The sequence below is a fragment of the Caloenas nicobarica genome, chromosome 2, assembly GCF_036013445.1.
Source record: "Caloenas nicobarica isolate bCalNic1 chromosome 2, bCalNic1.hap1, whole genome shotgun sequence".
Classification (NCBI taxonomy): domain Eukaryota; kingdom Metazoa; phylum Chordata; class Aves; order Columbiformes; family Columbidae; genus Caloenas; species Caloenas nicobarica.
The window spans coordinates 109,285,050-109,312,584 of record NC_088246.1 but is presented as its reverse complement, the minus strand read 5'-3'; the positions used below and the strand labels follow the sequence as shown (position 1 = coordinate 109,312,584).

Genomic DNA, 27,535 nt, shown 5'->3' with positions numbered 1-27,535 from the left:
GTTTTAAAAACACTTTATATTTCCGTAAAAGCAGAAGAGAATTTCCTGGGACATAGAAAAGGCATTTCTGTAGCCCAAGGGTGTTTTTGCCACAGACCTGCTACTTGCAGCGACCATGGGAGGGATTCTCCCAGACGTTTATAGCGGAAAATGTTAGGCAAGCTCTGCTATATGGAAATGCATATAGGTGGGAATCTGTATATGTTTGCAATGCAGTACCTATTTGGGAGGGGGTGTTCATGGAAATTGACTGGAGGAAGAGGCAAGGGGCAGAAAATAGGTATTTTCGAATAGGAAATATGCAATTTTTAAACATTTTTTTAAAGATTTATCCATAAACCCCCAGGCTTCTGGGAAAGGTACTAAGGTGAATAAAATGTGTGACTTCTTTTTTAGATAGAGCTGAATAAGGTCTGAAGAATTAAATAATAATTGATACAGGACAGTACTGGTTTGTAAAAAACATTGCCTGTGCTGTACAGTGCCAGCCATTGAGAGCAATTGGTTGGCTGTACTCTATGTATTATTCTGCTTATAATTTTTGTTAAGTGAACACTAAGGCACAGTGACCTGGGTTAAACACTTTTTAGATAATTGGACTTACAGGGAAATCACTTTTAGAGTACAAAAAGTAAGTGACAAGGTATTTACTACAGGAACATGCGTATTTCTACTGTTGTGGATTGGAGAACAAACTACAGATGATAAAAAACTTATCATTACTCACACTAGTGTGCACTGCACAATTCAAATATCGTTGAGAAATACAACAAGTCTCTTGTCCATTAAAATCTGGAATTCACATTACAGTGGAAGCTCTGTAACTGTCCTGCATCTTGACACACTAAATAAATGCATTTCTCTTACATTTTCTGCATAGTATGCATAGGGTGATGTGTAAAAAAAATACCGTCATCAGTACTAGGTAGACATCTTCTGAACTGACACCTGAAACATGATATACTTTTGCCTGCATCATACATTACATGTATGGAAAATCAAGTTCTTAGGTGTATTCTCAGACCCCTCCTTGCTTCAGTAACGTTACACAATTGCAGAGAAGAATGGTATTTATTCTGTATTTCAGTACCTCCTAGGAGAGCTAACTGAAAACAGTTCCCACCTTGCAGGGATCACAGTCTTGAGTAATATGACCTAATTTAATAACAGAAAACACAAAGACAGCACTTCTTCCCACCAATCACCCTATTTCTCCTAACCCCCAGATAGAAGTCCTTTGTTGAAGTAACTGCTGTGTTCTCATCTGGGCCCGTTTTTAGGACTGCAGTCAAAACTTAGCAATGCCTCAGTGAAGTTACATGGTTTAGTCTATATTTCTCTGGGTTTAAAGGCTGTGATGTTACTTGATAAAATGGTCTAGTCTTGAGGTATTTGCTATGTAAACAATATTCCAAAGTAAGAACAAAAAGCTGCTACAGTAACATGATTTTTATTTTATATTCCTCTACGTGTGCAGCGCTCTGCAAACTCAGTAGGTGACACTGCTTGTGGTTATTAAAGATTTCTTAAGATGAAAACCAACTAAGATAATTTTAAAATATTTACCATAATTCAAGAATTCTTTGAATTATGATTAAGGAGAACTAGGCGCTAAGAAAATCTCATTTGCACATACCCTTTGCCTCTCATCTGCACTTGCCAATGATAATGACATTGTGCTTGACAAAAATTATAAGGTACATATTTAATGTATTTTTAATCGTCTCTTCATGTAATTTCACAGCTGAAAACGAGAATTTCATTAACTGAGTCACCAGTGCATCTTCGCCGTACTTGATTAGGAAAACTCTGCTAGTATGTACAGAAATGTCATGGGGCGACGGGGGCTCCCCACAGTCCATCAGGGCAGTGAGGGGCACCAGGGCAGCCCCGGCCTCGGGCATTGGGCACCTTCCTGGGGTGAGGTGATGGGCTGGGACGTGGGCCTGGCATGTCACTGCACTGAACTGCGAGAAACACGAGACCTTCTAATGGCTTGTGGAAACCCATCCCTTGTAGGTCGTTCCTTCTCAGGAGCTGGAGTGAAGGTGTTCCTCATCTGCCACCTTGACAGCTGCACACGTCTGCTGTGGTGCTCGGTGTCCTTTTTGTGGGCTCTTGACCCAATGTCAAGTTGAGTTGTTGGCACCAATACAAGTCCTCAAAGCAGAGGAGCACAGGGCACATGGTGCTGAGGGGAACGTTTCTGTGGAGGCTTTGTGTCTGGAGAAGGCGTCAGGCTGCTTTGGTGGGGATGTAAAGGAGGCTTTACACGAGCGCAGAGCAGGGGACACAATTATTGAGTTTTATTGATAAGCTCTCAGTGCCATGTAGGCATAAATAGGCAGATCAGGAAAAGAAAGTGAGTAGACAGGCAGAAAATACAAACCTGTACTCTCGTACTGCCTTGCTGTCTTGTGGAAAGATAATTGATAAATAGAAAAAGATCATCTATGAAGTTGGCAATAAAATAAGCTTTCCTTTATTGGCCTTTCCCTATGGTGGCAAAACTGGCTATTTGGGTTAGCCTACTGGTCTGTGAGGTCACCTTGGAGAGCCTTCTCTGTTTGAGACAAGTGCTGTGGTGGGATTATCTATTCGTTCTCGAAGATACCTTCTTGGGAGAGCTGCTGGTCCCCTCTGCAAGGCTGTGGAGGCTCACTGCATGGGCAGGGTGGTGGCAGAGCAACAGCCAGGCTCCTGAATTCAGTGTAGATGCGGAGAAGTTCCCGGTGTTGGTGAAAACTCTTTACATCTTCCTTCAGGAAGAGGCCTTGCTGTTTCTTTTCGCACCGGAGACAGGTGTATATGGGGAAAAAAGATGACAGATGGAAACCAGCCCCTTTGACAAATCTCTAAAATCAAGGAGGTCTTTCAGTTGTCGCCGTGTCATCTAATGTAATTTTGTTCAGGCTGTTAATTAAGATAAGCATAGTGAAATATCCTAACGCCCTGAACTGGTGAACCGAACAGCGGATCTTACTACCTATGTGTAAGCATATTGTGTTGGGTTCCTTTAGCTACTGGCATAAACAGTTACTTGTTAAAGGGCATAGCTTCAGGCTTTGCCTTAAGAAGATGGAGAGATAGTTGCTGGATAAGCAATTGAGCACGGGAGCACAGAAAGAGGAGAGAAACTCAGCAACTGGAACTGGTTTTGAACCAGTAACAATCTTCTTTCAATCAGTCAGTCCGTATTTCAGGCTGTGACCTCCCCTGGGCAGAGAAGGTGTCTGGGCCTCCACGTTGCACGGTCTGCGCCAGGCTGTGGGCAGCCGGGACAGGCCTCGGCTGTGGCTGCCAGCTCTGCTTCTTACCCTCCATAAGCCGATCTACTTTCATTTTTGCTGGTGTTCTGCTTGGCATTCTTTTTATGAAGCGTTTTTTTGTTTCATAAAGACCTGTTTATCCCTCCTTCCCCACACCAGTGGAGGTTTATTAGATCGCATGGCAGCCTGCCATCTTCCTTATTAACCAGGCTTTTCCCAAATAAACATGTTCCTTGTGTACACTGCCTCCTATTTATGACTTACTTCCCATTATAAAGCTACAATCTACAATATTAAAAATAATACACAGACAGATGTTTATCAGAGGTTGAACAGGGTTTTATTGTACTGCCTCTGGTATTTGTGGTTTCTATTTCTTTAATCTGTAACAAAGTGTGCTTCCTCCCACCCTCCCCAATTTACTACTTCTGCCTCTTATTGCCCTTATAACACATGATGATGCCCTTTAAACATATTTTCTTTCAGGCTGTTTTGTGTTGCAATGTGAACGGCAGTATGAAGAAGTTACGACGACATGCTTAAAACGGAGTCTTTATGTAAGAAATTCGAAATTAGGCCTTTATTCCAGAGGTCTAGATCCACCCGGAGTCAGGTATTTTCCCCCTCTGCTTACCAGCCGCCAGCAGGGTGTTTGATCACCCTCTGCTGGCTGCGCTGCCAGGGCTGCTACCAGGTCTTGGGATTTTGGGAGAGTGCCTTTACACCCCAGTTGTGTCCCAGATACCACTTAGGATTTCATTTTGTGCCTCTGAACTGTGTTACTACAGTTTAGCTGCGACTATGTGAGATCGCTTGCTGCATATATCATTTTTTCTTTTTTATTCGAATGGATGGGATAGAATTCTGCCCCTGGGTTAGATAGTCATCTCAGACCCGTTAAATAAGTAGCTGTGGCATGCATCGTAACAGTGGCCTAAACCACCATATTTTTTCAATATGACACTTTGTTGCTTTTTTTTATCCCTTGGCCTGTGACTTAGATTACAAAAACAAACATCACTTAGCTATAATTAAAAATGCCCTGCAGTAAGTGAGATGACAAAACAACAGGAATGCTGTTCATATGGATGAAGTCAACTGTAAATGAAGTCTAAAAGAATTAAGTTGAATGAAAGGATAAAATTATCTTGTTGGGCAGGCACAGAAAGTATAAAATAAGCCTACCCAATACAGAAGATCTTGCGTTTCACAATGAGAAACCTCTGATCAGAGGAGTTCTTTTATTCTGAGGCAAATCATCTTTTGCTGTTGCAGCTGAAACTTAACATTCAATTAAGGATTTGAAATGCAGTTGTATATTAATGGGTGTTTATATGTGGAGAGTTTATATGTACAAGCATCTACCGTGAACACATGAGCAATATACTTATTTATTTACTTGCATACAGTTTTTAAAAATAGGAAATATTCATAATAGTGTTCTTAGTATTCCTTTTTTTCCAAGGTAGTCTAGTTCTACCTGGAAGTATGTATATTAAAACTGTATGTTGAAGAATCAGTATATTGGCAAGATAATTTTTAAAATTATGCTGCAGACGTAATTACAAACATAGTAAGACATAATTATAAGAGGGGCCGTTTTTTTCAACCTCCAGTAGCTGTCAGCTTGCTTCACATTTAGCTCTAGTCAGAGCCTTGCTGACCAACCTGCTGATATTTCACTAATTGCCACTTGAAAATGAAGACTGCCTAGCTCTGAAACGTTATTCATGAAAGAAGGATCATGCTGGCTTGTTTACAGAATAGGAGCTTTTCCCCCTCTGCTTGTCTAGACAAACCAAATACAAGACTTTGTACTGAAAAGGGCTCTCTGTGTGTCGTTAGGCACATTGGTCTAGCCTGGACTGGTCTGGATTTCCCTGCATGAGTGTTTTGAGGTCACTTCTAGTGTTTTGGTACAGAACCCTGCCAGTTTTTTTACTACCTTCCAGTTTGACAATAATATTTGCTCTCTACTATCTCCATCAACCTGACTTTGATCCAGCTTGCTTTACAAGGAAGGGTTCTATTCTGGTCTTAGTAAAACCACATGCTGTTTAAATGCATTCACTATGCAAAGTACTTCAAGGTACTGAATTTTCGTTTACAAGTTACAAATACCTGATGTTAGATATGTTCCATTTTTGGAAGTTTCTGTATTTTCATTGAATAATCTGTTCCATAATTTGTTCCATTCCTACAATACTTTTTTCCTTTGAGTATTTCCTTCAGACTTCAACAGAACATGATTATGCAGGCAAAGTTAGTTTTGCACGTTTTTGTCCTTCATTGAATATTAGATTTTTTTAGATTTAGAAGTTACTTTTGCACGTGCGTGTGTTGGGGGTTGATCCTGGCCAGCAGCGAAGCACCCACACAACCGCTCACTCACCACCCCCTCCTACCCTGCAGGACGGGGAGAAAATAGGAAGAATAACAGCAAAAAGTTAGTTTTAATAAGTGAAAGAAAGAGGGGGCAAAAAAAAAAGGGGTCACACGAAGGTAGTCACTCACCACCTCCCCCAAGTCGACTGATGCCCAGCCAAGCCCCCGAGCAATGGAAAGACAAACCTCCTGGGTTTTTTTGTTGCTGAAGATGATGCTGTATGGCATGGAATATCCCTTTGGTCAGTTCAGGTCAGCTGTCCTGGCTGTGTCCCCTCCCAGCCTCTTGTCCACCTCCTGCTGACTCCTTGGGAGTAGCAGAGTGAGAAAAAGAGAAAGCCTCAATGCTGCGCAGGCACTGCTCAGCAATAGCCAAAACACCGTTGTGTTTTCAGCCCCATTTTGGTCACAAATCCAAAACACAGCACCCTAGGGGCAGTTATGAAGAAAATTAACTCCATCCCAGCCAGGCCCAGTAAAGGATGACTGCTTTCTTGGCACATAGATTTGGTAGGTGATCACAAAGCAAGCTGGTTTTTGCAACATGAGCCATTTTAAAATCAGCGTAGAATTCCTGTGGTATTGTGACCAGCCTTCCAGTCAATGTGGGCACATCAACTGGGAACCAGAGGCCTGATGACTTTTTTTATTCACCCTGACAATGGTAATGTTCATGTATCTAAGGGAAGGAGGAAGCAGCCATAAAATTTTACAAGAAAAGGTGATAGAGTCTGATTTTTTAATTCAAATTTCAATGTGGTCTCTTATCTAGAACAAAAAAAACCCCAAACTTAAAGGGCAAATTCTTTGTCTGGTTAGTCTTTTTATGGTAATGTTAGTTAAAAACCAGAACTTTAAGACTTCAGTAGAGCTACTAAAAAATTAATGCTTCATTTGGTCTTTTGTCTGAAGACAGTATAATCTGGTGGCAAATCAAAACCTGAAGTCCTTAGTTTTAATTGCTTTTGAGTTGACATCTTGCTTGAACACTTATGATACCTGGAAAATTAGAACCTTTTCAAGCCAACTTTTCTCATCTTCCAAGGCAACTTTGTTCTTTTCTTGTTCCAGTTTCTTACTGCATGAAGTTGCAGAAATGAATCCTGAAGTGTTGTAATTATCAGATTGTTAATATTGAGACTGATCTTTTAAGTCTCCTTCCCAAAAGTAACTGTTAATGACCTTCTTAGTTCCTTGGCTTTCAAAGGCTTACTCTGTTTGGTTATTACTCAGAAAAACTAAGCCCTTACATGTCTCTTCAATTCTTTGTTGTAGCAGAGAAGGAACAGGGACAAACATTTTGTTTGTACAGTATTTTATTGTACAACTCGAATAGTTCAAGTACTATAGCGTACGACTGAAAAAGATTAAATCTTGAGGGTGTTATTTAGGCAAACCCTCACCGATTTTTAGGTGCAAACTGACAAAGTGGAATAGAAGGGTTTTTTTTTTTCCCCATAGGAAATGTTTGTTTTTCTTGCATTGTATTTTATGGCTTGTATGTATATTCCTAAGTAATATCTCGTATGTCACACTTGTTGATGCACATGTTTTTGCAGCAGCAGATTCTTTCTGCTATGTGTACCAAAATTTCATTAATACTCTTGATGAAAAGTGTTCAGAGTGAACTCTGCAAATCACTTTTACCTACAAAAGCGAATCTGCCAAGAAAAATTATTTCATTCACTTTCCCAATTTATTTTCTTCTCCTTTGCTGTTACCATGCTTATGTTACACATCAGATACGTGTGGTTAAGTATCATGCCTTAGTAACTGTTTTAGGGGCTTTTTTTTGGAATTATACATCCTGTTGTCTCAGTTCAGAGTAAGTCCAAGAGTAAAGGAACGCCTTTTGTTGATACTGATGAACAAATGTCATCTCCTTGCTGGGAAGGACCAGAGATTGTCTCTCTTGAGCAGAATCAGCCAACACAAACTGCAGTCTTAGGGAAGCCCAGGGTTCAGAGAAAGGCCCTTCTTTAATAAACTACTTGTGTTTCTTGTTTGTAATTCTGTCTGCTTTGCCTCTGCTTCTGTATGAGAACCACCACAATTTGTCAACATACTGGAAGTGTAATCATTAAATTATAATTTGTCTAGATATAATATGCCCTCTGTTCTATATGTGTAGTGTATTTAACTTTGAAACAAGCCTGGTGAGAAAGCTTTTTATAATTGCATGTATACTTTTGTGAACATTTCTTAATTGCGTCTCAAATACTTACTATAAAGCTTTGTTTCTGGAAGTGACATTTAAATGATCAGTTTAGCGGAAGGACAATGGCATTTTAATTATCAAGCATAGCAGACAGCCTTAGTATATAACTAGCCGTATTTAAATACTGAGTACTGAGGTGTTACAGCTTCAGACAGATGACAACTCAGTCAGACTGAAACCCTGTCTGACTGGGCTCTGAAAATTAAAGAAAAAACATCCAAGATGACAAGGCACTGGACTATAATTCCCATAGAAAGCTACCACTGGTTAGCACTTCCTGAATCTTTACCAGTAAACAAAAAGCCAAGGATGGAGATAATGCCATCCCTGTCAGAAGGTATAACTGTGTAGATCTCCTGTCGGTGTAAAATTTGAGTGGGAGATGAGGTAAGGAGTTTTTCCTTGATTTTTCCTGCCCACCCCCGCCAAGAACTAGAGCTCGATCTAGTGAGGTATTTTTTACACAGCATTAGTTAGCCAGCCTGCATCCTTTTGCAGAGAAAGGGAGAGAAGAAGGAACTTGAGTTAACAAAGGTTTTGTTTAAATACTTGGTCTCATAGAAGTTGTTCTTATGACAAAACCATATTTAGGGGAAAACATTCATTTCTTTGTAATGAACAAAATGTAAAAAATACAGCATGGCTGCGTGTAGCATTCAGACACTTTATGGAGGTTTTAGAAGTTTATCAACTTTGTAAAGTAAACTGGCGTGTGGGAGTTCAATGTGCAGACAGCGAGTGCTTGATTGTAATTAGTTGAGAGACTGGCAAATTGGCTTTGGGAAGGTAGTTAAGGAATAATTGTCTATGTCTGGACAGGATTGTTCCTGGTTACAAACTATACTGTTTGCCTTACAGCTGATACTGTTTTACATTGTGCAAGACTTTAAAGAATGTAGGACAATTATTATTTTTATTCATAGTGCTGTCTTGCCCAAAATACACAAGGTGCCACACAGATGTGTATGAGAATATTATTTTTGTCCAAAGGGAATTGTAATCAACATGAACTACAAAAAAAATATTGTCCCTTTTTTAAGAAGAAGTAGTTGAATTTTCCCAAGTGGCAAATCTGGTTTACTACTGAATTGATTCTGGTGATCTGGAATGTGTCGTATCTATTTAAACATATGCAATGCTTACAACTACTGTATTATTTATTTTGGGGATGAAGTGCCAAAGACCCATTCGCCACAACAGCATCTACTTGGAAAATACTGCCTTTAATATCAGTCATTCTAGCAGTGAAGATGATAAGCACCAATTTCCACACAAGTTTTTGTTGTGTTTTCTTTTTTGCCTTTCAGAGTGCAAATTCACCTGCGCCAGTGGTAAATGCTTGTATCTTGGTTCATTGATTTGTAACCAACAGAACGACTGTGGGGATAACAGCGATGAAGAGAACTGTCTGCTTGTAACAGAGCATCCACCTCCAGGCATCTTTAGCTGTAAGTACCGGCTCTTTGTCTGCATCCCTGGATGTACGTATGTCGAATATGTCTGTCTGCCTCAGAAATCAGTCTGTCTGGAAACTTGGTCTGCAGTCTGGTATCTGGGGGGGATGAGACAGAGGAAGTAAATCCTGTTTTTCTCTGAACCAGCAGTGATTTGTAACATGCTTGCTCTAGGTTTCTAAACCTGGAAAGTTGTAGTTATATAAAGAGAGTTTGTGCTGCAGACATTGAGGTTGTAAGCACATGGATCATATGTGGCTTCTGAGAAAGAAACCATAATATATAAATTATTAAATAATTTGTTTTCCAAGGTTCTAAAAAAATGTGGGGTTTTGCTTTGTCTGTGTGACAGTCTTTATATGCTGTGAAGACCATTAAGGAAGTTGTAGTATTTCCAGTTATCATTCTTATTAATCAAATATATTTTATTAGTGCTGAGATCAGCATCATTTGGTAGGTAACTGAGCTTTTGTAGGTCTGTCTTTAAAACTGCTTTAATTGCGATTCTTTGGTGCATAAATATCTCACACAGAGTGCCAGAGTTTATCACTGAATTTCTTTCTTAGTGCTTTGCTCTCAGTGATGTACATGGAAGTCAAACTTTGGTTTTATTTTTGTATGTTCTGCAATAATTTATTTTTACACTGCAATTCAGCTTTCTGGATGGGGGAGAAATTTTCCGGTGCTGCTTCTGCTCTACAAGTACAATAGAAGTGGTGTTACGTTACTTGCTGCTTTCTGAACGGTTTAGTTCTGCCAATACCGACATCCCTCGGAACACTGCTTCACCTCTGATTGTGACTATGGCTTAAGGCCATAAGTGTTCCAATGTTGTTATTAGTAATAGGAATTATAAGCAGCTGTATCTGTAATTTTTAGAACAAACACTTTGGAGTGGATTCATAATAGAAGATGAAGTCAGGTGTTGGATATACACCTTTCCTCCTCTGCCCTCTGACCTCCACATGAAAGTGTTTCTAAGTGTTGTCCTGTAAATGTTTTTAAATCTTGTACTTTGCGGGACTTTGGTACCTCTGCAGTGATTTCAGAGGTTTTGAAATAATAATGGCCTACATATACTTTTATTTCATTTTGGTTTTGTTTTGATTTGGGTTTTTTTTGCGTGAAACTCTTTCCAAAGCCCCAGGACTAGCCATAGGCCTTGGTTATGGGTCCAGATCAAAATGTCACATGTATTTGCCCATGAACTTAGGCTAACCTTGGCTTTTGAGTTGTAAAAAAGTTATGCCTTATTATTTGTGCATACAAAACTTGTAAGCATATTGTTGAAGTTCAAATAGAGGAATTTTTTTGGCTGGGAGACTGTACGGCTCTTCTCTTAAACCAAGTAGCACAACTATTTGCCCATGAAAACCGCAGTGGTAGCAGATGGAGGGAAGGACTTTGGCAACGAGCAGCAGTTGAGGCCTCAGAAGCGGTGGCCCTGCGTGGCTGCAGTGAGATGGTGGCACCCTCTGAGCTCCTACGTGGGACTCCCAAAGCCTCCTTCAGCTGGAGGTCTGAGAGCTGGGGCAGTGATGGTTTTTCAGGGTCCCTCTGTCCCTGTAGCCCTTGTGCAGTCATCGTGGCAGCACATTGGCACCTCATGCTGGCCTGTTCGTCAAAAGGCCTTTGGACTGTCGAAATACTCTTACTTGCTTGATCCGGGATCCGCAAACTTCCTGGTCTCCTCCTAAGCCACGTCGCTCCCCTCAGGTGTTGCAGGAGGTCACGAATGCGAAGCCAGGCGTGCGTGACAGGGAGCGGCGCTGGTCAGCTGGATGGTTCTCCCCCTTGCCTCCAGCTGCGTGAAGTTTATCCGGACCAAACCTGACAAAACGTGTCTCTAAAAAACCTTTGGCGGCAGGTTCCTGCTTGCACAGGAGCTTCAGCTGGCGTGTTTCATGATCCTGCCTCTGGAAGGTTGTGCAGGTCAAGGTGGCAGCATTTCTCTGTTATATTTGTTCATTTTCTTTGACTCCTTCCAAAATGTGGTGTCCAGTAGTCCTGCTGCTTCAGACCTCCCGAGGGCTGAGTGAAGAGGAATAATTAGGTAAGGTCTTATTAAGTCCTTCAAGAACTATATTTGCTGCTTTTGAAACAATGGTGCAAATGAGGAGTTTCTTAAGGAAATATTTGATTTATTGGTAGGAGCACTGGGAAGCATTTAACTTTTTGCTTACCTTGTGGCAGACAGAGTGATGCATTCATTGCATTTGGGGATAATGATAGTGACTGTGCTTTTTCATCACAATAGGGACTATGTGACAAATGCTGGTAAATAATGGGACTTCTGTTTTACATGGAAAAAACAAAACCTAGTGAAACAGTGTCCTGATGGTGAAACAAAGAGGAAGAAAAACAAAACCAAAAACAACAAACGAAGCCAGACAGAAAAAATAATACGGCCATAAACAGTATTTAAAACAAATGAGAATTAGCGGTATTTATCCTGTTCTGGCTATTAAACAAGCTGTGACATGGTAGAAGTCAGTGCCAATTGGTAACAGGAAAGATCATTATTAGGGACATGGCAGTTGTTTGTGTTGGCTTATTCCAGCCTTGAAATAATGTTTCTAGAATCCTTGTTGAAGTGAGGTCCCCAGGCTTTAGAGGGCTGACATGTTGAATTAAAGAACTTGTGCATGCTTTTGCTCGATGATTTTAATGGGGATTCCTACCAGAGTACTTCGGAGTATGCGCACTCAAAATGTCCCAGCTAACAAGACTACCTTCCAACACAGAAATACATGCATTCGTTGGCCTCTAGAAGAAGATAATAGAGGTCAATAAGAAGAAATTATGTTAAAAAAGATCACTTGAGGAATTTTAACGCAGGAATTTCTTTCTGGTCAGTATTACATATTAGCTCTGTTCTGGCATCTTCTTGCTTTTGCACCGTTCTCAAATGGGGAGGATGCTGTTTTAAGGAACTGTGTGTGTGTGCTGGTCTACGCCCGAACGAGGTGGCCTGTTTCTCCCTGGGACTGCTCCTGTCTTTGCCCAGAGCACATTGGCACTGCTGTGGTATGCATTCCCCTCTGCTCTTTCTTCAAAGAATCCTTTTCTCCTACTGTATTCAAACCTTCTGTCCTCCTGTGATGGAAACAATATTAATCTCATTTCACAGTAATACATAGACTGCCCCCAAATGATGTCTAAATAAATACATTTTCCTATGGATGTTCTGCTTCAGTTTATTTAAGCGGTGTGTGCCATTTTAGGAGTAGCCCATATTTCCTGGCTATTGAAGCATTTCTCATTTGTGTTCTTGCCAGCAGCCAAATCCTGAATGTCTCGTTGGAGCTTATTGTTTAATTTCGTTAAGTTGCATGAACAATAGTATAGAAAGATATTTTCTTGTGGGTGACCTGCTCCCTGGATCTTGTGGTTATAGCAGATGCTATTGCATTGTGTTAGAGGAGTTTAAATCTCCCAGACCTGGTGTTCCTCTCTTGTTGCTATTCTTATCTGGCTCCAGCGTGAAGGATGTTAATTCAATCTTTTAAAGGTTGCTACTGAACTCAATAAGATGTCTCACGTGTGCAGAGTTAAACAAAATGTGTATTTCTGCAGCCCTTCGTTTTTATTAATTTTTCTCTGCTGACTGGTGGGGTTTCCCTATGCTGCTACATGGGCAATTTAGTCTGTATAGCACAGAGAAGTTGGAGGGCAACCAGGGGAAATCTGCACCAGCTATGAGGTGTATTAGCAAGTGTCGCATTCTGACTTTAGACAACACCAGTTGCAGTCATGCAGATGTAAGCTGGTCAAAATACATGCTAAGGCATTTAAACCAAACCTGTTAAGATGACAGCTTGCCTGGGTTTACATTGGGATTTTTAACACAGGTTTGGTGATGCATGTTAAAATGTACCTCTCCCTCCACAGTGAGGATGCTCCGAGGTTACTACACGTTTCCACACAGGTAGCCTCATACAAAGCAACCCCTTTCGGTAGGTCCACTTGTTTTTATTTTCAACAACTACAAAGACTTATTGATTGAGATAATGGAGATGACCGTTCTTTTAACACTACTTGGAGGTCAAGGGTGTATTTAACGACACAAAGCTGTAGTAGGAAAAATGAGATGACGAATAGGATTTTAAACACTGCAGGCTTGGCCTTGGCGGCAGCTTGCCGCTCCACGTGACCTGCAAAATTTGGACTCTGAGGAATTGAAACAATGTGCCTGCTTCTAGCAGGACACAGTTCATTTGTTCGAGCATTTCCCTTTGTTTCGCAACAAATGATCAGCCTGCCTTGTCCTGCTACAAGTAAATTAGATTTTGAAATGGGAAGCGTAGTCTGTTGTCTGTTTGCAGACTGCAGTATCGAAGTCATGTCTAATTGAGAAGGGTTGCAATGGTGGAAATTTTAGTTCTTTAATTGTTTGGTAGAAAACAGTCCAGGTAGTTCTCTCTGCTCTGATCTGTACGTGTTCGTGGGCACATGAAACACAAATATTGACATGCATGAGAATTTGAAGAATAAAATAAGGGAGAACAAATCCTTTTTGTCATGTGAAAATTATGTTTACATCAAATTTCAAGTTGTTAGCATTGATGGAGGTGATGTGTCATGGCTGTTTTGGCATAGAAGAGTTTGCTGTAGGAGTTCGTTTTCCTCTGCAAGGTAAAAAAACCCAAACAAATCAAATATATAGCTCTCCCTTTCACCACCCCCCACCTACTTCTGTCAGCTCTGAGCCCTGTAGGGATCTGCAGGGGGTTGGAGAATGATTCTGTTTTAAAAACAAAAAGCTCAATCAAAGGAAAATATTTTGTTTAAAGAGACCTTTGGCATCCCCCTCTGACTGTGACACTGAATTTGCACAGATAAAAACAACCACTTAGATTTACATTTTGATTGTGCTTCTGCTTTCATGTGTGCTGGGCTGTCCCACTTCAGGTGAAATTTATCCATTTCTTTAAATATTTAGCAGTCTAGCGTTGATGTTAATGAAAGTCTGGCACTGCTATTTTGAGCATTGCAACAATGATAGTAATTTTCGGTGTCAGATTACTGCTTCTCGGAGGAAAAGGGAGATGGGAGGAGGGAAGAGCGGAAAAAAAAAAAAAAAAATTGTTTCGGGTCTAATAGAGTTTGTCATCAGCCTGGCTGTGCCAGACAGATGGATTCATGAATACTGTCTAGACGCTCTCTGCCTGAGTGGAGCTGTGGTCTCTAAGGACAAGCAATGAGACGCCGGCTTAAGTGACTGGGGAAAGTGGGGACACGCTCCCCTCTAATCAGATAGTGATCGGGGCTGATCCTGCCCCGCCGGCCCTGCTGGTGCTGGGAGCCCGGCAGCACTGATCTCTGCTCAAACCTGGATATTATGGGGCTTTTGGGGGGGTGGAAAGGAGAGGAATGCTATTGATTTCAGCTGCATGTGCCCAGGGACTGGGGGATGATGTAGTTGGGAGCACAGACCTCAGGAGGGGTGGGTTGGGAGAGCCATTGTCTGGCCATAAAGCACCTGCATAAAACCGCACTCTCACCTGTATTTATTAATCGGTTTAGTCACAGTACGCTTGAAAATGCTGATTTACTTGCTTACTTTTTGTTGATTTGGCCCACTTGTTCAGAAGGATTCATCTCTTCTCCCTACCCGGGGCTCCGTATGTCCCCACGTGTTCAGATGCGGTTAGATGGGGCTGCCTGCAATTTGGAAAGGAGAAGCTGTGTCAACCAGGTGAGACCCGTAGCCTAGGGCAGATCTTGTGCTCTTTAGGGATCTCTCATGCTGTTACTTGTCCTTTCTCTGTCACTAAGCACAATTAATGATAAGGAAATAAAAAATTTGGATGTAGACGGAGCGATAAATATTTTTTGACTGGTGGAGTAATAACAAAAGCTTAATTTGATACATATGCTAACTTATTTAAAAAGCAAGAGTTTATCTGGGTTTTGTATTGCAGAATAAGCTGTAGTGCTCTGGATTTTAGTTTCGTGTATATATAACTAAATACTCGATAGGTGTTTATATTTAGAAAATCCAGTCGGTTTTCAGCCTATTAGTGCAGTCTTGTTTCTTTAAAGTGCTATAAGCAGGTTCCGTGCTTTATTTTGAAGTAATTTCATCTTTGCATATTTTTGAAGCACAGCATGGAGTGTTAGCAATTAATATGAGCTTGAAAATTTGAAAAAAAAAAGGCAAAACATGACAGTGAATTTTGTGTTTTCCTTTAATATCTTGTATGTATTTTTAAAATATTGTATTTCCTGGTGTTCAATAAACCAAGTAGAATGCTGGTCCCATGAATTCTGTAATAAAACTGCAGTGGAATTCAGTAATGCTGGAGTTCGCCCGTTTTTCATCCAGAGCCTTACAGTATTAGCACCTCGGACAAGCCAGACACACACACGTACATGGCTAATAACAACCATGAAATGTGCCGGTAAAAGTCAGGTATTTGCATCTGCTTACAAACAGGGCTGAACTCAACTCCTGGTAAGGAATTTCCATTTCACAAAGTTTCCAGCTGAACGTTAGTCATATTTTTACAGTTAATGAGAAAAGAAATAAAAGCTCACAGTGCCCTGCAAATGAAAATGGGGGAATTACAGTAGCTCTGAAATGCTATATTATTCATTCACAAAGTATGTAAGTCAGTTGCATCACCTTTAATCAAGATCTCGGAAAAACATTTGTTAGAAATATTTGTGTTTGTTCTTCATACACCTTTCATTCACCCCTCCTTCAATTCCTGTTAGCTTTTAAGAAACTTCATCTGGTACTAAACATTTCAGTTTATTATGATTATGCGTGGAAATGCTTTTGCTTTCTCCTGTCTCTTTCTGCTACTGATTATTTACAGATGCAAAAGAGAATTCTAAGTGCTCAAAGTGTACAGTGTATTAAAATCTTCATTCCAAGGCTGTTTTTAATGTATCTGAGAGAGTGCCTAAACTTTGGACTGGAAATCTCGGAGCAGTAGTGTCAGGCATCAGTTGTGATGTGACTTCCTATCTTCCAGGTGTGCTTGGCTCTGCAAGAGACAGGAGCTCCTTGTGGACCAGTATGAGGCAGGGAACTGAGATCCCACAGACTCTGAGGGCACTGTTTTCCAGCTTTTTTCTCCACCAGAAGTGCATGGTGGCAGAAATATCTCATAAACTAAAGTACAAAAAACATAGCACAGAATCACACCAGAGGCACAATTCTCCCCCTGGAGAGAGGAAGAGAATAAACTGTGAGACAGTTATGTTCACACATTATTTCACATACAACTAGTAGGTGCTCAAACACGACATCAGAAATCACATAGAGTGGCACTGAGCAACTTTTGTGGATTGTATTTTCAGTTTACATTAGTAAGTATTGTTCACTGCTGTCCTTCTCTACATTTTTATTTGCAGGGCTCACACCGTACAGTGAACTAGGAGCTGCCTAGCTAAATCTGTTTAAGTTTTAGATGCAGTTCTGAAATCCTCTAGTGTGAATTTTAAAGCCACCACTCTCCCTGTCGTTCATTCATATTGGTTATTGCTTGGAAATGCTCATTAAGAGCACTGCATTCGTGCTGTGTTTGCACTTGGGTGAGAGGAGCAGTCGCAAACTAGTTCTTATGTACACAGCATTGGAAGCTGTTCAGGTGCTAAGGTAGTATGAAGATTACTTACATTTTTTTCGTATGGTTTAAACATGCTTTTGATGCAGCTTTAAAAAAAAAAATTAAAAACCTCACAAAAAAGGGACATAGAGTCAAACTAGACAACCAACCTTCTCTCGGAATGCTGCAGACTGTGATGTTTGATTGCATTGCATTCTGCAGATGCGTATCTGACCTTTTATCTCCAGAAACCCTTCATCTCCCTGATGAAAAGAACAACTTTAATTTTTCTTAAGCAGGCTCATCTTCTCCTTTTATTTTAACGTAACAGCTGAGATGAAGATGAATTGGGAGTTTGCTTGTATGTTCTGTTATGAATAAATGCACACTGAAAAATTTCTGTCTGAAGTTTCTGTGTAGCTTAACGTACAGCATCACGTTGGTGCTCAAAGAAATCTGTGCTTTTCAGTCAGCTCTGTGGTCTGAGTTGTGTGTGAAATTATGTTTTTCCGTATCATGGAGTGTTTAACCAAAGCATGTTGCTTTGTCCATTAGTGTGCAGCTGTTTTCCTCAGGCTGGAACGTCTGAGAAACCCTATTTTCTCCCCAGTTTTGCAAGTACTTGAAAATGGCCAAGCCAGTGTAGCCCCTTGTGGTTGCTCCCCTGCTTGTCCCTGTGCAAACGCTTGTGCAGCCACACTGGAATTGGGTTGGAGACCTGGTTTGGTTCTGATGAACTCTGAGAAACTTCCACTTTGTTTCGGCCAGTGTCGTGTCTGTGATTCTGTTCTCAGCTCAACTGTGCCAACTCTTCTGCCAGCACAACGCAGTACAAGTGGCTGCATTCAGTGGTGGTTTATCCTTGACTGGTTTAAGGTTTCTGTGAAACTGTAGTTATTAAATGCCTTGGTCCTTGCTTCACTAAAGCATATGCGTCAGTACCTTTCCCTTAATACAAGAGAGTTTGGGAATGAAGAGTTAATTGTTGCTTTCCACTTTCTACCCCATTCTGAGAGTCTTATTGTTTGTTATTTTTTGTTACAGAGAAATGAAACAAAAGAATGAAGCATCAAAGGGGGTCTTATGACCGTTCATGGGCTTGGGTTCATTTAGAATGAACCTGTGCTAGTAGAATAAAATAAAACATTTCTTTTCAATAACAAAGTCCAGTTTGGCTTAAGACACGAGGCTTTATTGGAATAATGTTACCTAGTTAAGTGAGTTCATAGGAACAGCTGTCCTGGGTGAGATCAAAGGCCCAGCTAGCCCAATATTGAATCTGGCACTGGCCAGTTGCAGATGCTAAGTGAAAGAGTAGAAGAAAATTAGATAAAACGGTTGTGCTTTTCCCAGTAAACCTGGTTCCTTGGAGGAATGCTGCACTGCTCTCAGTGAAGAGCGTGGGATTTCTGTCCTTCTGAGAGAATTCGGCATTTAGAAAGGGCAGGAACTGAGGTGAAGAGAAAATGTCTTGTAAGTGTAAGAACAAGAGAAGAACCATCAACCCTTTGCTCACCAGTAGGTGTGCGGGCACGTTGGTTTCTTCTATATTCAGCACGTGCTTTTCCTGTTAAGGCTGTTCGAATATAGGATGAGAGCTCGAAAGTGCTGAATTCATGTGAACCTGAAAGACTATTTGCCTGGATCTTTTCACTTATTTTGTGAGAAATGGATATTTTTAATTTATCTAAGCTTACTGGTTTTTTTCTAAGTAGTGTGTGGGATTTTTGGTTTGTGGTGTTGGGGTTTTTTTGGTCAGGATTTGTGTACCATGTGACAGTTTTATATTTAATAGTGAATGAAACTAGTCTTGTGATGAAAGCAGGCTTAAATTTTGCTTGGATGTTTAAAAAAAATGCACACACAAAGCCCACTGCATGTAGAAAACACAGTTGTCACGTGTGACTGTATAGCACACCGGCATCAGATACTGTGAGAGTACGTGTGTGTATATCACAGCAGCTTTGCTCTCATTTTTGTTTCATTCACATGTGTGTCTTATACAAATGTAAGGAGCGAATAAGAGTAGTTAGCATTAATAAATTTATTTAGACCATAAATGAGACAGTTGACCAACTGTTTATACTGAGCCACTCTAAAGAGCTAAAGGAAAACAGTAGATCAGGAGAGAGTTGTTAAATTAATTGCATTTTATATGCGATAGGTGACTTTTCTCTAAGTTACAATACAGACTGGGAGGCTAGAGAGGGATGTACATAACACAGCGTTACTCCAGCCGTACATGATAAGATCACAGTCCTACTTATCTTTCCGGCAGTGTGGCTACACAAGTAGCATCCTCTTTCCTTCTCCTCAGATTTCCCCCTCTTCTTTCTTTCCTTCTGTCTCAGTATTGCTGTGTAATAGCTTCATAACAGTAAGACAGACTAAGGACCTGGGGGATGTAGAGACAATAATGACGCACTATGTGAATACTGGGTCTGGCACCTAGTAGCACCTTGATAGAAATAGAAAGCTGTGATCACAGTATTAAAATATGCTAACAAGCTGAAGGAGCTAATGGGCCGAATTTTTACAGTGCAGATGTTCATCCGGCACTTGCGCTGAATGCAGTAACAAATGTGTGGGGGCTGATGGTGATATTATTGTGTTCTTGGCAGCAGAGTCCTCCAAAACAATCTTTCTTTTCTATTTTACCAAGATTTAGAATGTTCTTTTTTTTGTGTGTGTGTGTGGTCTAAGATAACAAATGTGTGTATAAACAAACGGGTATGACTAAGGCTGGTCGGGCTAGGGTTGCCTTTCCTCAAACAGGGGGTTCTGTGAGAATGGGCGCGCTGCTGTATGTCATGGTAGGAATCAGTTTCTCGGCTCTTGGATACTTCATGCTCTACTTGTCCTGCTAAGTTTCAGACAGTTTTATTGTTGTTGGTTTCAAAACCTAGCTCAAGTGGCCAGAATAAACCATATGCTTTGGGAAACCATAGAGCCGTGGTCTGGTGTAAGAGTCATCTCCCTGTGTTTACCAGAGGAGAGTGAGTAGTCCCCTGGAGAACACTCACGGTGGCCTCTATTTCAGTCCAGTACCTCAGCCTGGCCACCCATCGCATGGTACTTCACATAGTTGGTCTCTTCCTTCACGTTCAATGCTTTGCAGCTAATGCCAAGAATGATATTTCTGTCTTGCAGAACCCGTCAGCTGTTTCAATAGGAAGCAATCTTGACTTCTTTCCAGCAGATTCAGATATTCTGGAAGAAATTACTGTTCATACCAGTCAAAGATTTACTAGACAATGTCAGAAATCATTATGTTGCAAACCTGCTCTTTTTTTTCCCCTCCCTGACAAAGGTACTGGCTTGTTTGTTTTAATTACCAGGATGAAAGGTGCATGTGGCTTTTGTTTGTAATAAGCTGCGGCTCTCACTGTGAATACCTGTCACTTTTGATAGACTATTACAATGCAGATGATCAGTCAACTGGCCGTGAGTATTTGGGGCTGGCAGTGCTCCTCCAGCAAATGCATTTACTGTGCTATATAACACAGGTTTCAAACCACGTCCTCTTTTGAAACGTGGGGAAAGGAAATTCCACTGATGTTAGCTAGCTAGAGGAAGGACTGAAATGATATAAAGAATAGAAGACTTAGTGATCAGTGAATAGGTCTCACCAACAATTCCAGGTTTGCTTGGCATCTCTGCCACAGACTTCCTGAAGAAATCTTTATTGGTTGTCTTCCTTAATTTCTTTATTTATAAATTTGAGATAATGATGTTCATCTGCTTTGCAGAAGTAATAAAAGAAGATGAAATTTTTACGTGGTTGAAGAAACATGCAAAGAGATGTTAAGCTGTAATAACCTCAGAAAAATGGGTATTATACTGGAAAAAATACAATAAGCTGTCAGCGAGAATTAAAAAGCTTAGAAAGTACATGCTTTATGTTGTATGTTAACACATACTGTCCAATAATAATAAATTTATCTTTAATTTTTCACTTGTCAACATTTAAAGGCAAAGAAATGGATATGCTAAATAGTTTCTAAGTAGGTACATTAAACATCAATTTGCATTAAATTGTGACTACACACAGAAGAATAGGAGTGAGTTTCATCAGTCAACTGCAATTCCACAATTGGAGCAGATTGTCTTAAAAAATGGTGAACGTAATGCAATGTAATGAAATCGGGTTGTGTGTTAGTGAAGTCTGAAGAGGAATATCAGAAGGATTTAATCAAATGAGGCCAGCAGTCAACAGAATGATGGATGAAATTCAATCTTGATTAATGCAAAGTAATTCATACTGGAAGGGAAAGTATGTGCTATTAATACAGTTTATTGGATCCTAATTAATAGTGTAATTTAAGGAGAAGGACCAAAGCATCACTATGAAGGGCTGAATGAAGACCTCTTTAGAGAATATAATTGTGGTCAGATAAAATATTTTGAATCAATAAAAATAGGATGTGAAATGTTCTGATGCCATTACATAAATCAACATTTCACCTTTATCTAGAATGCTGTGCGTAAGTATTGCTGCAGCACAGGAACATGCCGTGGATGTAGGAAACATAGGAAAGCAGCAGAATGAAGTTGTGAACAGACTTTGATATTAATAGAGACCAAAAAATTTGGCATTGTTTACTTTCGAGTGTAGATCAAGAGTGGGGAAATAAAAAGGTACACAGAACTGCGGGTGTTGAACAGCGGGTGGGTCAGGAGCTTCAGCTGTGTCGTAAGATTAGAAGATCGTTCAGTGCGATTCAAAGCTGATAAAAATAAATCTTTTCATATATCCTGCCCTTAGGCTGTGGACCTCATTACCGTGCAGTGTCGCTGAGGCAAGAATTTAGCAATATTTAAACAAATGAAGCCTCTGAACGCTGCGTCTGCTTACATGTAATCTATCCAGAGAGAAGTAGTTAGGAAACGTATAAGCTTGAGGTTTCAGGCATGAAACTGATTTCTAACAATAAGATCGGGTTGAGAGCTTGAGAGGACATTTCCTCAGTCTTTCGGAGAACTGAACATCCTCATCCAGGAGGAGAGCGTGTAGGTTCCCACGTGTGGTGTGAAACTGAAGTCCACAGCAAGTGGCTTGGAATAGTGTTTGCATGCAGCTGTGATCAAAGTCCTTATATGCAGTTTCCCTGACTTAAGTAATTACCGATATTGCATGTAACAGCCTTCCGTCGTATCTTATAAAGCAGAAATCTGGACTGTCTTGTGTGGATCTTTTTCACAGAAGGTGGTTAACTAGCGAGGCTGGCAGGATGAGTTGCTCACCAAGTGCAAACTGTGGGATCTCTGCCTGCTGGTGCTGGATCACCCCTTGCACCCCGGGCTTCAGCCCCGGGAGGGGTGTTGAGAACGTCCCCAGCGCAGGAGAACCCGCTGATGGGACACGTGTACGAGGAGGTGCAGAGGAAGCCGGTTTAAGCAAGCAAGGTTTAGAATTAAATGTGTTGCAATATGGGTTGGTGTTTGAGTCTTTGAAGCTTCCTACAGCCCTTCTGTCCATTAGGCCTGCGTAGTTAATAAACCAGACCTTCAGAAATATCTGCTCCTTAAACATAATGTGCTGAAATCCATACGTTCAACAGTAGTGGACAACATTTGTAGATCTTCTCTTCTTGCAGGAGGTGATAACAGTTTCTTTGCTTATTACAACACAAGCCATTCGCTAATTAGGACTTTCAGAGAGAAATGTGTGTAGGCTGTGAACACGCGGAGTGATGCAGAGAGGTGGGAAACAGATGTGTGGTCATATATGCACCAGCCAGCTATTACTCAGATACCGGCCGCCTGCTAATTAGCGGCTGGAATGTTGAATAACATTGGTGTTTGCGTGATTGCCTGAGCGTGGTCCTGCATCTGGTTTTCACACTTGTCTTAATCTCTACATGGTACCGTAAGTAACATGCTTCAATTAAAATTGTTTTGAAAGTGAGACCTCTAGAGCTTCCTTGTTACAAAATATTAGTTTCTCGGTGTAGATCGCTGTACGTGTAGGGCCATCAGCTTTTTGTACCCTTGAAGGGACAGCACTGGGTTAACACTGGAGATGAAACCTGACTCATCCTTTTTGCTTCCTGTCGTGTTAATGACCCCGGTGTGTGACATGTCAGCTTTAAACCACCCCCTTGAGGATTCTCACAGCTCCTCTTCCAGTGAAGAGTCAGCAAAGAGCAGCCAATTTCTGAACTGCCATAGGCAGCAGTTACCTATGTGATGAACGGCTCCTTAGGAAAATCATTGCAATTGATGTGAAGTTCATATTTTACTGTATTATCTCTAAGAATTCCAGTACAAAGTATTGGTATTTCCAATTGCTGTATGTCCTAAAGATACATGCATGCATGCACACACGTATATATATTCTAGAACAGTCTTTTTTCTTTTGTGAAGTCCAGATCCGCGATGCATTTCAGCCTTGCCCATCATCATAGGAACATGTAGTACAATTAGTTGCTACACCAGAGTTTTAAATTATCCACCTCTCTATGCTGCGCTGTACTCCAGGTAAAAGGCACATCTGTAGATCAGAAAGAGCAACTCTGAGTTTGCTGCCAGAACATAAACACAGAGATGATTTTTCTGATCCAGTTTCTGCATTCGTAAAACGTTTTTCACGTTTTCCTGAAACAACTTCCTTCTTTGTCCATATGAAAAAGCTTGTGAATTAGAAGAGCGCTTCTAATCCTCCCCTTCTCCCTCTCCTTATCTTCTCTCCCCACAGAATGCTAAAACAGTGTTTTTCCTCCCACAGTTGAAAGGTGTGTTTCGCAGCATACAGATGAGATATTTGTTGGCTAGCAAAAAAGAAAGCGAAACAAGAGACACGTCTTTCAAGTACAAATGGGGTTCTACAGGTCTCTGTTGGAAAGCCTCATTTCTGCATGAGCACAACTGTTTCTCCATATTGCCTGGAACACTTCAGTTACATATTTGGCCATGCTTTCTATTATAGATTCTATAAAGACATCATGTGTCAGGCTAACTGTATACAAAAGTGTTTATGCACAATATAAATGGATTTCAGATTTCTTTGAATTGCACCTAGAGACTCAAAATTTTGCAGTACTTCACAATATACTGAGCTGGATTAGATGATAGTAATAATAGTAATTAGGATTCCTTTCTCTCCTTCTGCAGGGCTAACTGAACTTAACTACTTGTTTGAACCATATCAGTTAGATTTTTTTAATATATTTCTATTTTTTGCCCTCTTTCACTGTCAAGACCTTGCTTGCAGGGTGTTTTATCATGACACTGCTCATCTCTGACTTAAAAAGAGCAATAATAGGCTTTACAGCATATTCTACTTAAGTGGTTAACTGGTTATTGTAGGAAATGTATATTTTTTTAGCTAAATTGAAAATTTACCGTATGAAACTACAGACTACATAGGCTCTTTATAGAAATTCTTTAATTATGTCACGTATAAGCCATATTAAAAAGGTATATGTGTCCCTGATTTCAACCGCACTTAAGTCGCTTAAGTAGGAGCTAGACACACAAATATCTTTCTATATATGACCGTAGTAGCTATTTAAACTAAGGATTTCAGCAGACAGAATGTAATTAGCCCCATTGCAAGACTAATGCACAAGGGAAAAATGCCATAGGATTTTGTAATAGCGACAAGTGGTCAAGACATTACATTTATGTTTTGCTAGTTTTACCAGCTGTGTCTCATTCCATTATTCATACACAGACAGACAGACAGACACACACACACCTCTCTTTTAATTAATTCTAGTTGTCAACCAGTGGAGTTTAAAAAAATACCAACTCCAGAGGTGATTTTCCAGAGAAAATCTGATTACAGAGTGAGGCCACCAACTGCTAGAAATCTGCAGATGTGAAACAGCTTTTTGAGGTTTAAAAATCTGTCTTCATCACATGAATCTTAAAAAGAAATGCAGTTATTGGGATTTTCTTAGTGATCTGCTTATCTCAGTAGAAAAAAAAAAAAATCAGAAAAATGCTTTGGGTTTTCTGCCTCGTGTTGTACGTGAAGCTGCATCTGTGCATGATTCATAGTGATAAAACGTTCCTCTGGGGGAAACAAGGTGAAGGCCCTCTGTGGTGGAAGTTACTTACAAATGGACAGGTATAAGCGATGATCCCACATAACTTGCATTCCTAAACTGCTCATCTTTAAAAAACCCCTTACGTTGCACATGGCATAACATTTGCACACTAATCCATGGTGAAATACGGTGTGGTGAGGCAGAGCTTGCTGACCATAAACACTGCGAAATTTAACTGGAATGAGAACAGCTAGAAATAACACAAGTGTTTGAAGATTGTAGCATAGTGTTGGGGTGGGCTTTTTTTCCTTCTTTGGTGGATGGCTGGGATAGAAGATGGTCTTTTAGAGGTACTTGGAAATAAATAGGAGCAAGCATCTAATCCTTTCAGTTGCAGAGGTTTTTCTTTTCCGTGGGATTCAATCACTTGGCTTCCTGAACGCAGCAGCCCTGGTCTCTGAATCCTACCACTGGCCTATGAATCTTGTCAGTGTGTTGGGTTTTTTTTAAGCCGGAATCAAAGTGACATCTTGACTTTGTGGCCTCGGATTCCTTTCCAGGCTGTTTGCTGGGCCTGCCGGCCCTTGGCAGCCATAGCGTATTGAAGGTAGGCATGGATAAAACACCTTGCGCTGCGGTTTTACACAGTATTTCCATTGCTTATAGGAGTTAACTATTTTCTGACGGTGCTTTTCATTTGTTGCATTACATGTTTATAGTGTACATTGCCTGGGGGAGGTGCCTTTAGCTGACCTAAAAGATGGGAAGACTTCCTCCAAGTACTACATTGACGTATGAAAGAAAAAGGAGCTGGGCCTTTTAGGTGTGTCCACGAAGGATGGAGAAACAGGGGCGATACCAGTCTGAAAGCAAACAGATCGGGTGAGATTTGCTAGAGGGACTGGAAGATGGATAACTTGTGGCAGGCAGAGCGAGGCCGCCCGACCAGTCGGTCACTGGGAAGGACGGAGGTGGGGCAGGTTGTGGGAAGAAAAGGTGGCTGGATTTCCCAAAGACATCGCCTGCCTCGCGTAGCTGTCGCCGTCCGCAACTCCTGGTGTGCGCGCGTTCCCAGCCGCCCTTCCTGCTGGTTGTCTTGGAGTCAGTTTGTTGTAACTCCTTGGGATTTTGGGTTCCTACTGTTTCTGCAGGAATCGTGTAGGTAGAACCTAACAGTCCACCCTGGGGCTCATGGTGCTGGGTTTGCAATCAGCCCCTCTGTGCCTTAATAGTGAGGATGTTGCTCCAGGTGGAGCACAGCAGATGCTCATTTGTTCAGATAGGGGATATTTAGAGCACCTGATGGTACTTGCTGTGTTTTCATGAAGAGAACAAGAAGCAATAATCCATTGTTTTAAAAACCAGTGAAAGCAATTGGGAAATTAAGTGGTAGAGGATTAGGGTCCTAATTGCTCATTTATGGTGTCTCTGCTCACCTTAGTGGTGAAAATAGACCTCATTCTTTCTTAACATTCCTTTCTCTACTAAATTAGGCAGTGATTAAAAAGATCTATAGCTGGAGTTGTTTGGAGCCCTTTGTTAGGGCTGGATGGGAAGAACCTTGCACTGAAATTATCTGCATTGTGAACTGTGTCCAGAGGAGCTTCGTTGATTTAGCCCTGCTGGATATCTAATTATTCATCTTGTCTGTTACTTTCATAAGTACTAAATATAGAGAATATTCATAAATAAAGAAGGAAAGAAGGAAGGAAAGGAAAGAAAGGAAGGAAGAAGAAAGTAAGTAAGTTTTAAGCATTGAGTATATTTCAGACCTATGGTTGGCTGGCAAATTAAATACCAGGGAGGACCTGGCTCCAGTTTAGCTGCAGCTCCATGGGCCGTGCTGATGGGCCTGCAGAATAGGAAGAAGAGAAGGCAGAGGTTATTGTGACCATTGGTGATGGGGAGGGTTAAATAGCATGAATGCGGAGGAAGCTGTGTTTTAACAGTGTTTGTATTAATAGTGTAAGTTGCTTCATGTCTTCAGTTATTTCAGCAAATATAATAGAAGAGGTTACTACTTCTCCACTTCAGATAAACTTGAGAACTAGAGACACAGAATGCATCCAGGGAGGCCTTTTTAGTATGGACATTCGGAGTAGCAAAATTAGTACCTGGTAGCATAAAAGGGGGCTCCTTTAAAATGTTTTTTTTATGTATTTCATATGTGTTCACAGCAAATCTATATATTGGATAAGTTGCCATAAATTCCAGGTTGAGAGAGAAGGATATAAGGATACTGCTTCACGATCTCTTAGCGAACAGATAACATTGGCGACTCGAGCCGACACTGAAAATGAACACGTTGAAAACAAATAGTAGGGTGGTGCCAGTCGTGAGGAGTTGAATTCGTGATTTTAAGCAGAAGTACAAAGGTTCAGTAAACCGCTTTCCTCTCAGTGGATCGCACCTACGGTTTCAGCTGCGCGTTGCTGGGGAAAGCACTGAAAGGGGCTCGTTAGATCCGGCTTCGTTTCAGTCAGCGCCAAGGCTGGAACTTGCCAGCGGTCTCCCCTCCCTCTTCTTGCTTCCTGCCATCTTTTGATGTTTTGCTTCCTAAAAATCCTTTTAGCCAAATCAATCCACTTCCTTCTGTTCAAAGTGCGGGTGTTGCGACATCCCCTGACATCTGGAAATTTGACAGCTTTGAGCTCCC

The 27,535-nt window shown here is 40.9% G+C and overlaps 1 protein-coding gene across 1 annotated transcript in view; it reads left to right on the top strand.

The window, feature by feature from the left end:
• LDLRAD4 (low density lipoprotein receptor class A domain containing 4) overlaps positions 1-27,535 on the top strand; it is a 291,893-nt gene that overhangs the window by 132,075 nt on the left and 132,283 nt on the right. Inside the window, exon 4 of the mRNA XM_065627234.1 lies at positions 9,180-9,320. Within this exon, the coding sequence (XP_065483306.1) occupies positions 9,180-9,320 (141 nt within the window). The remainder of the gene's footprint in view (positions 1-9,179; positions 9,321-27,535) is intronic.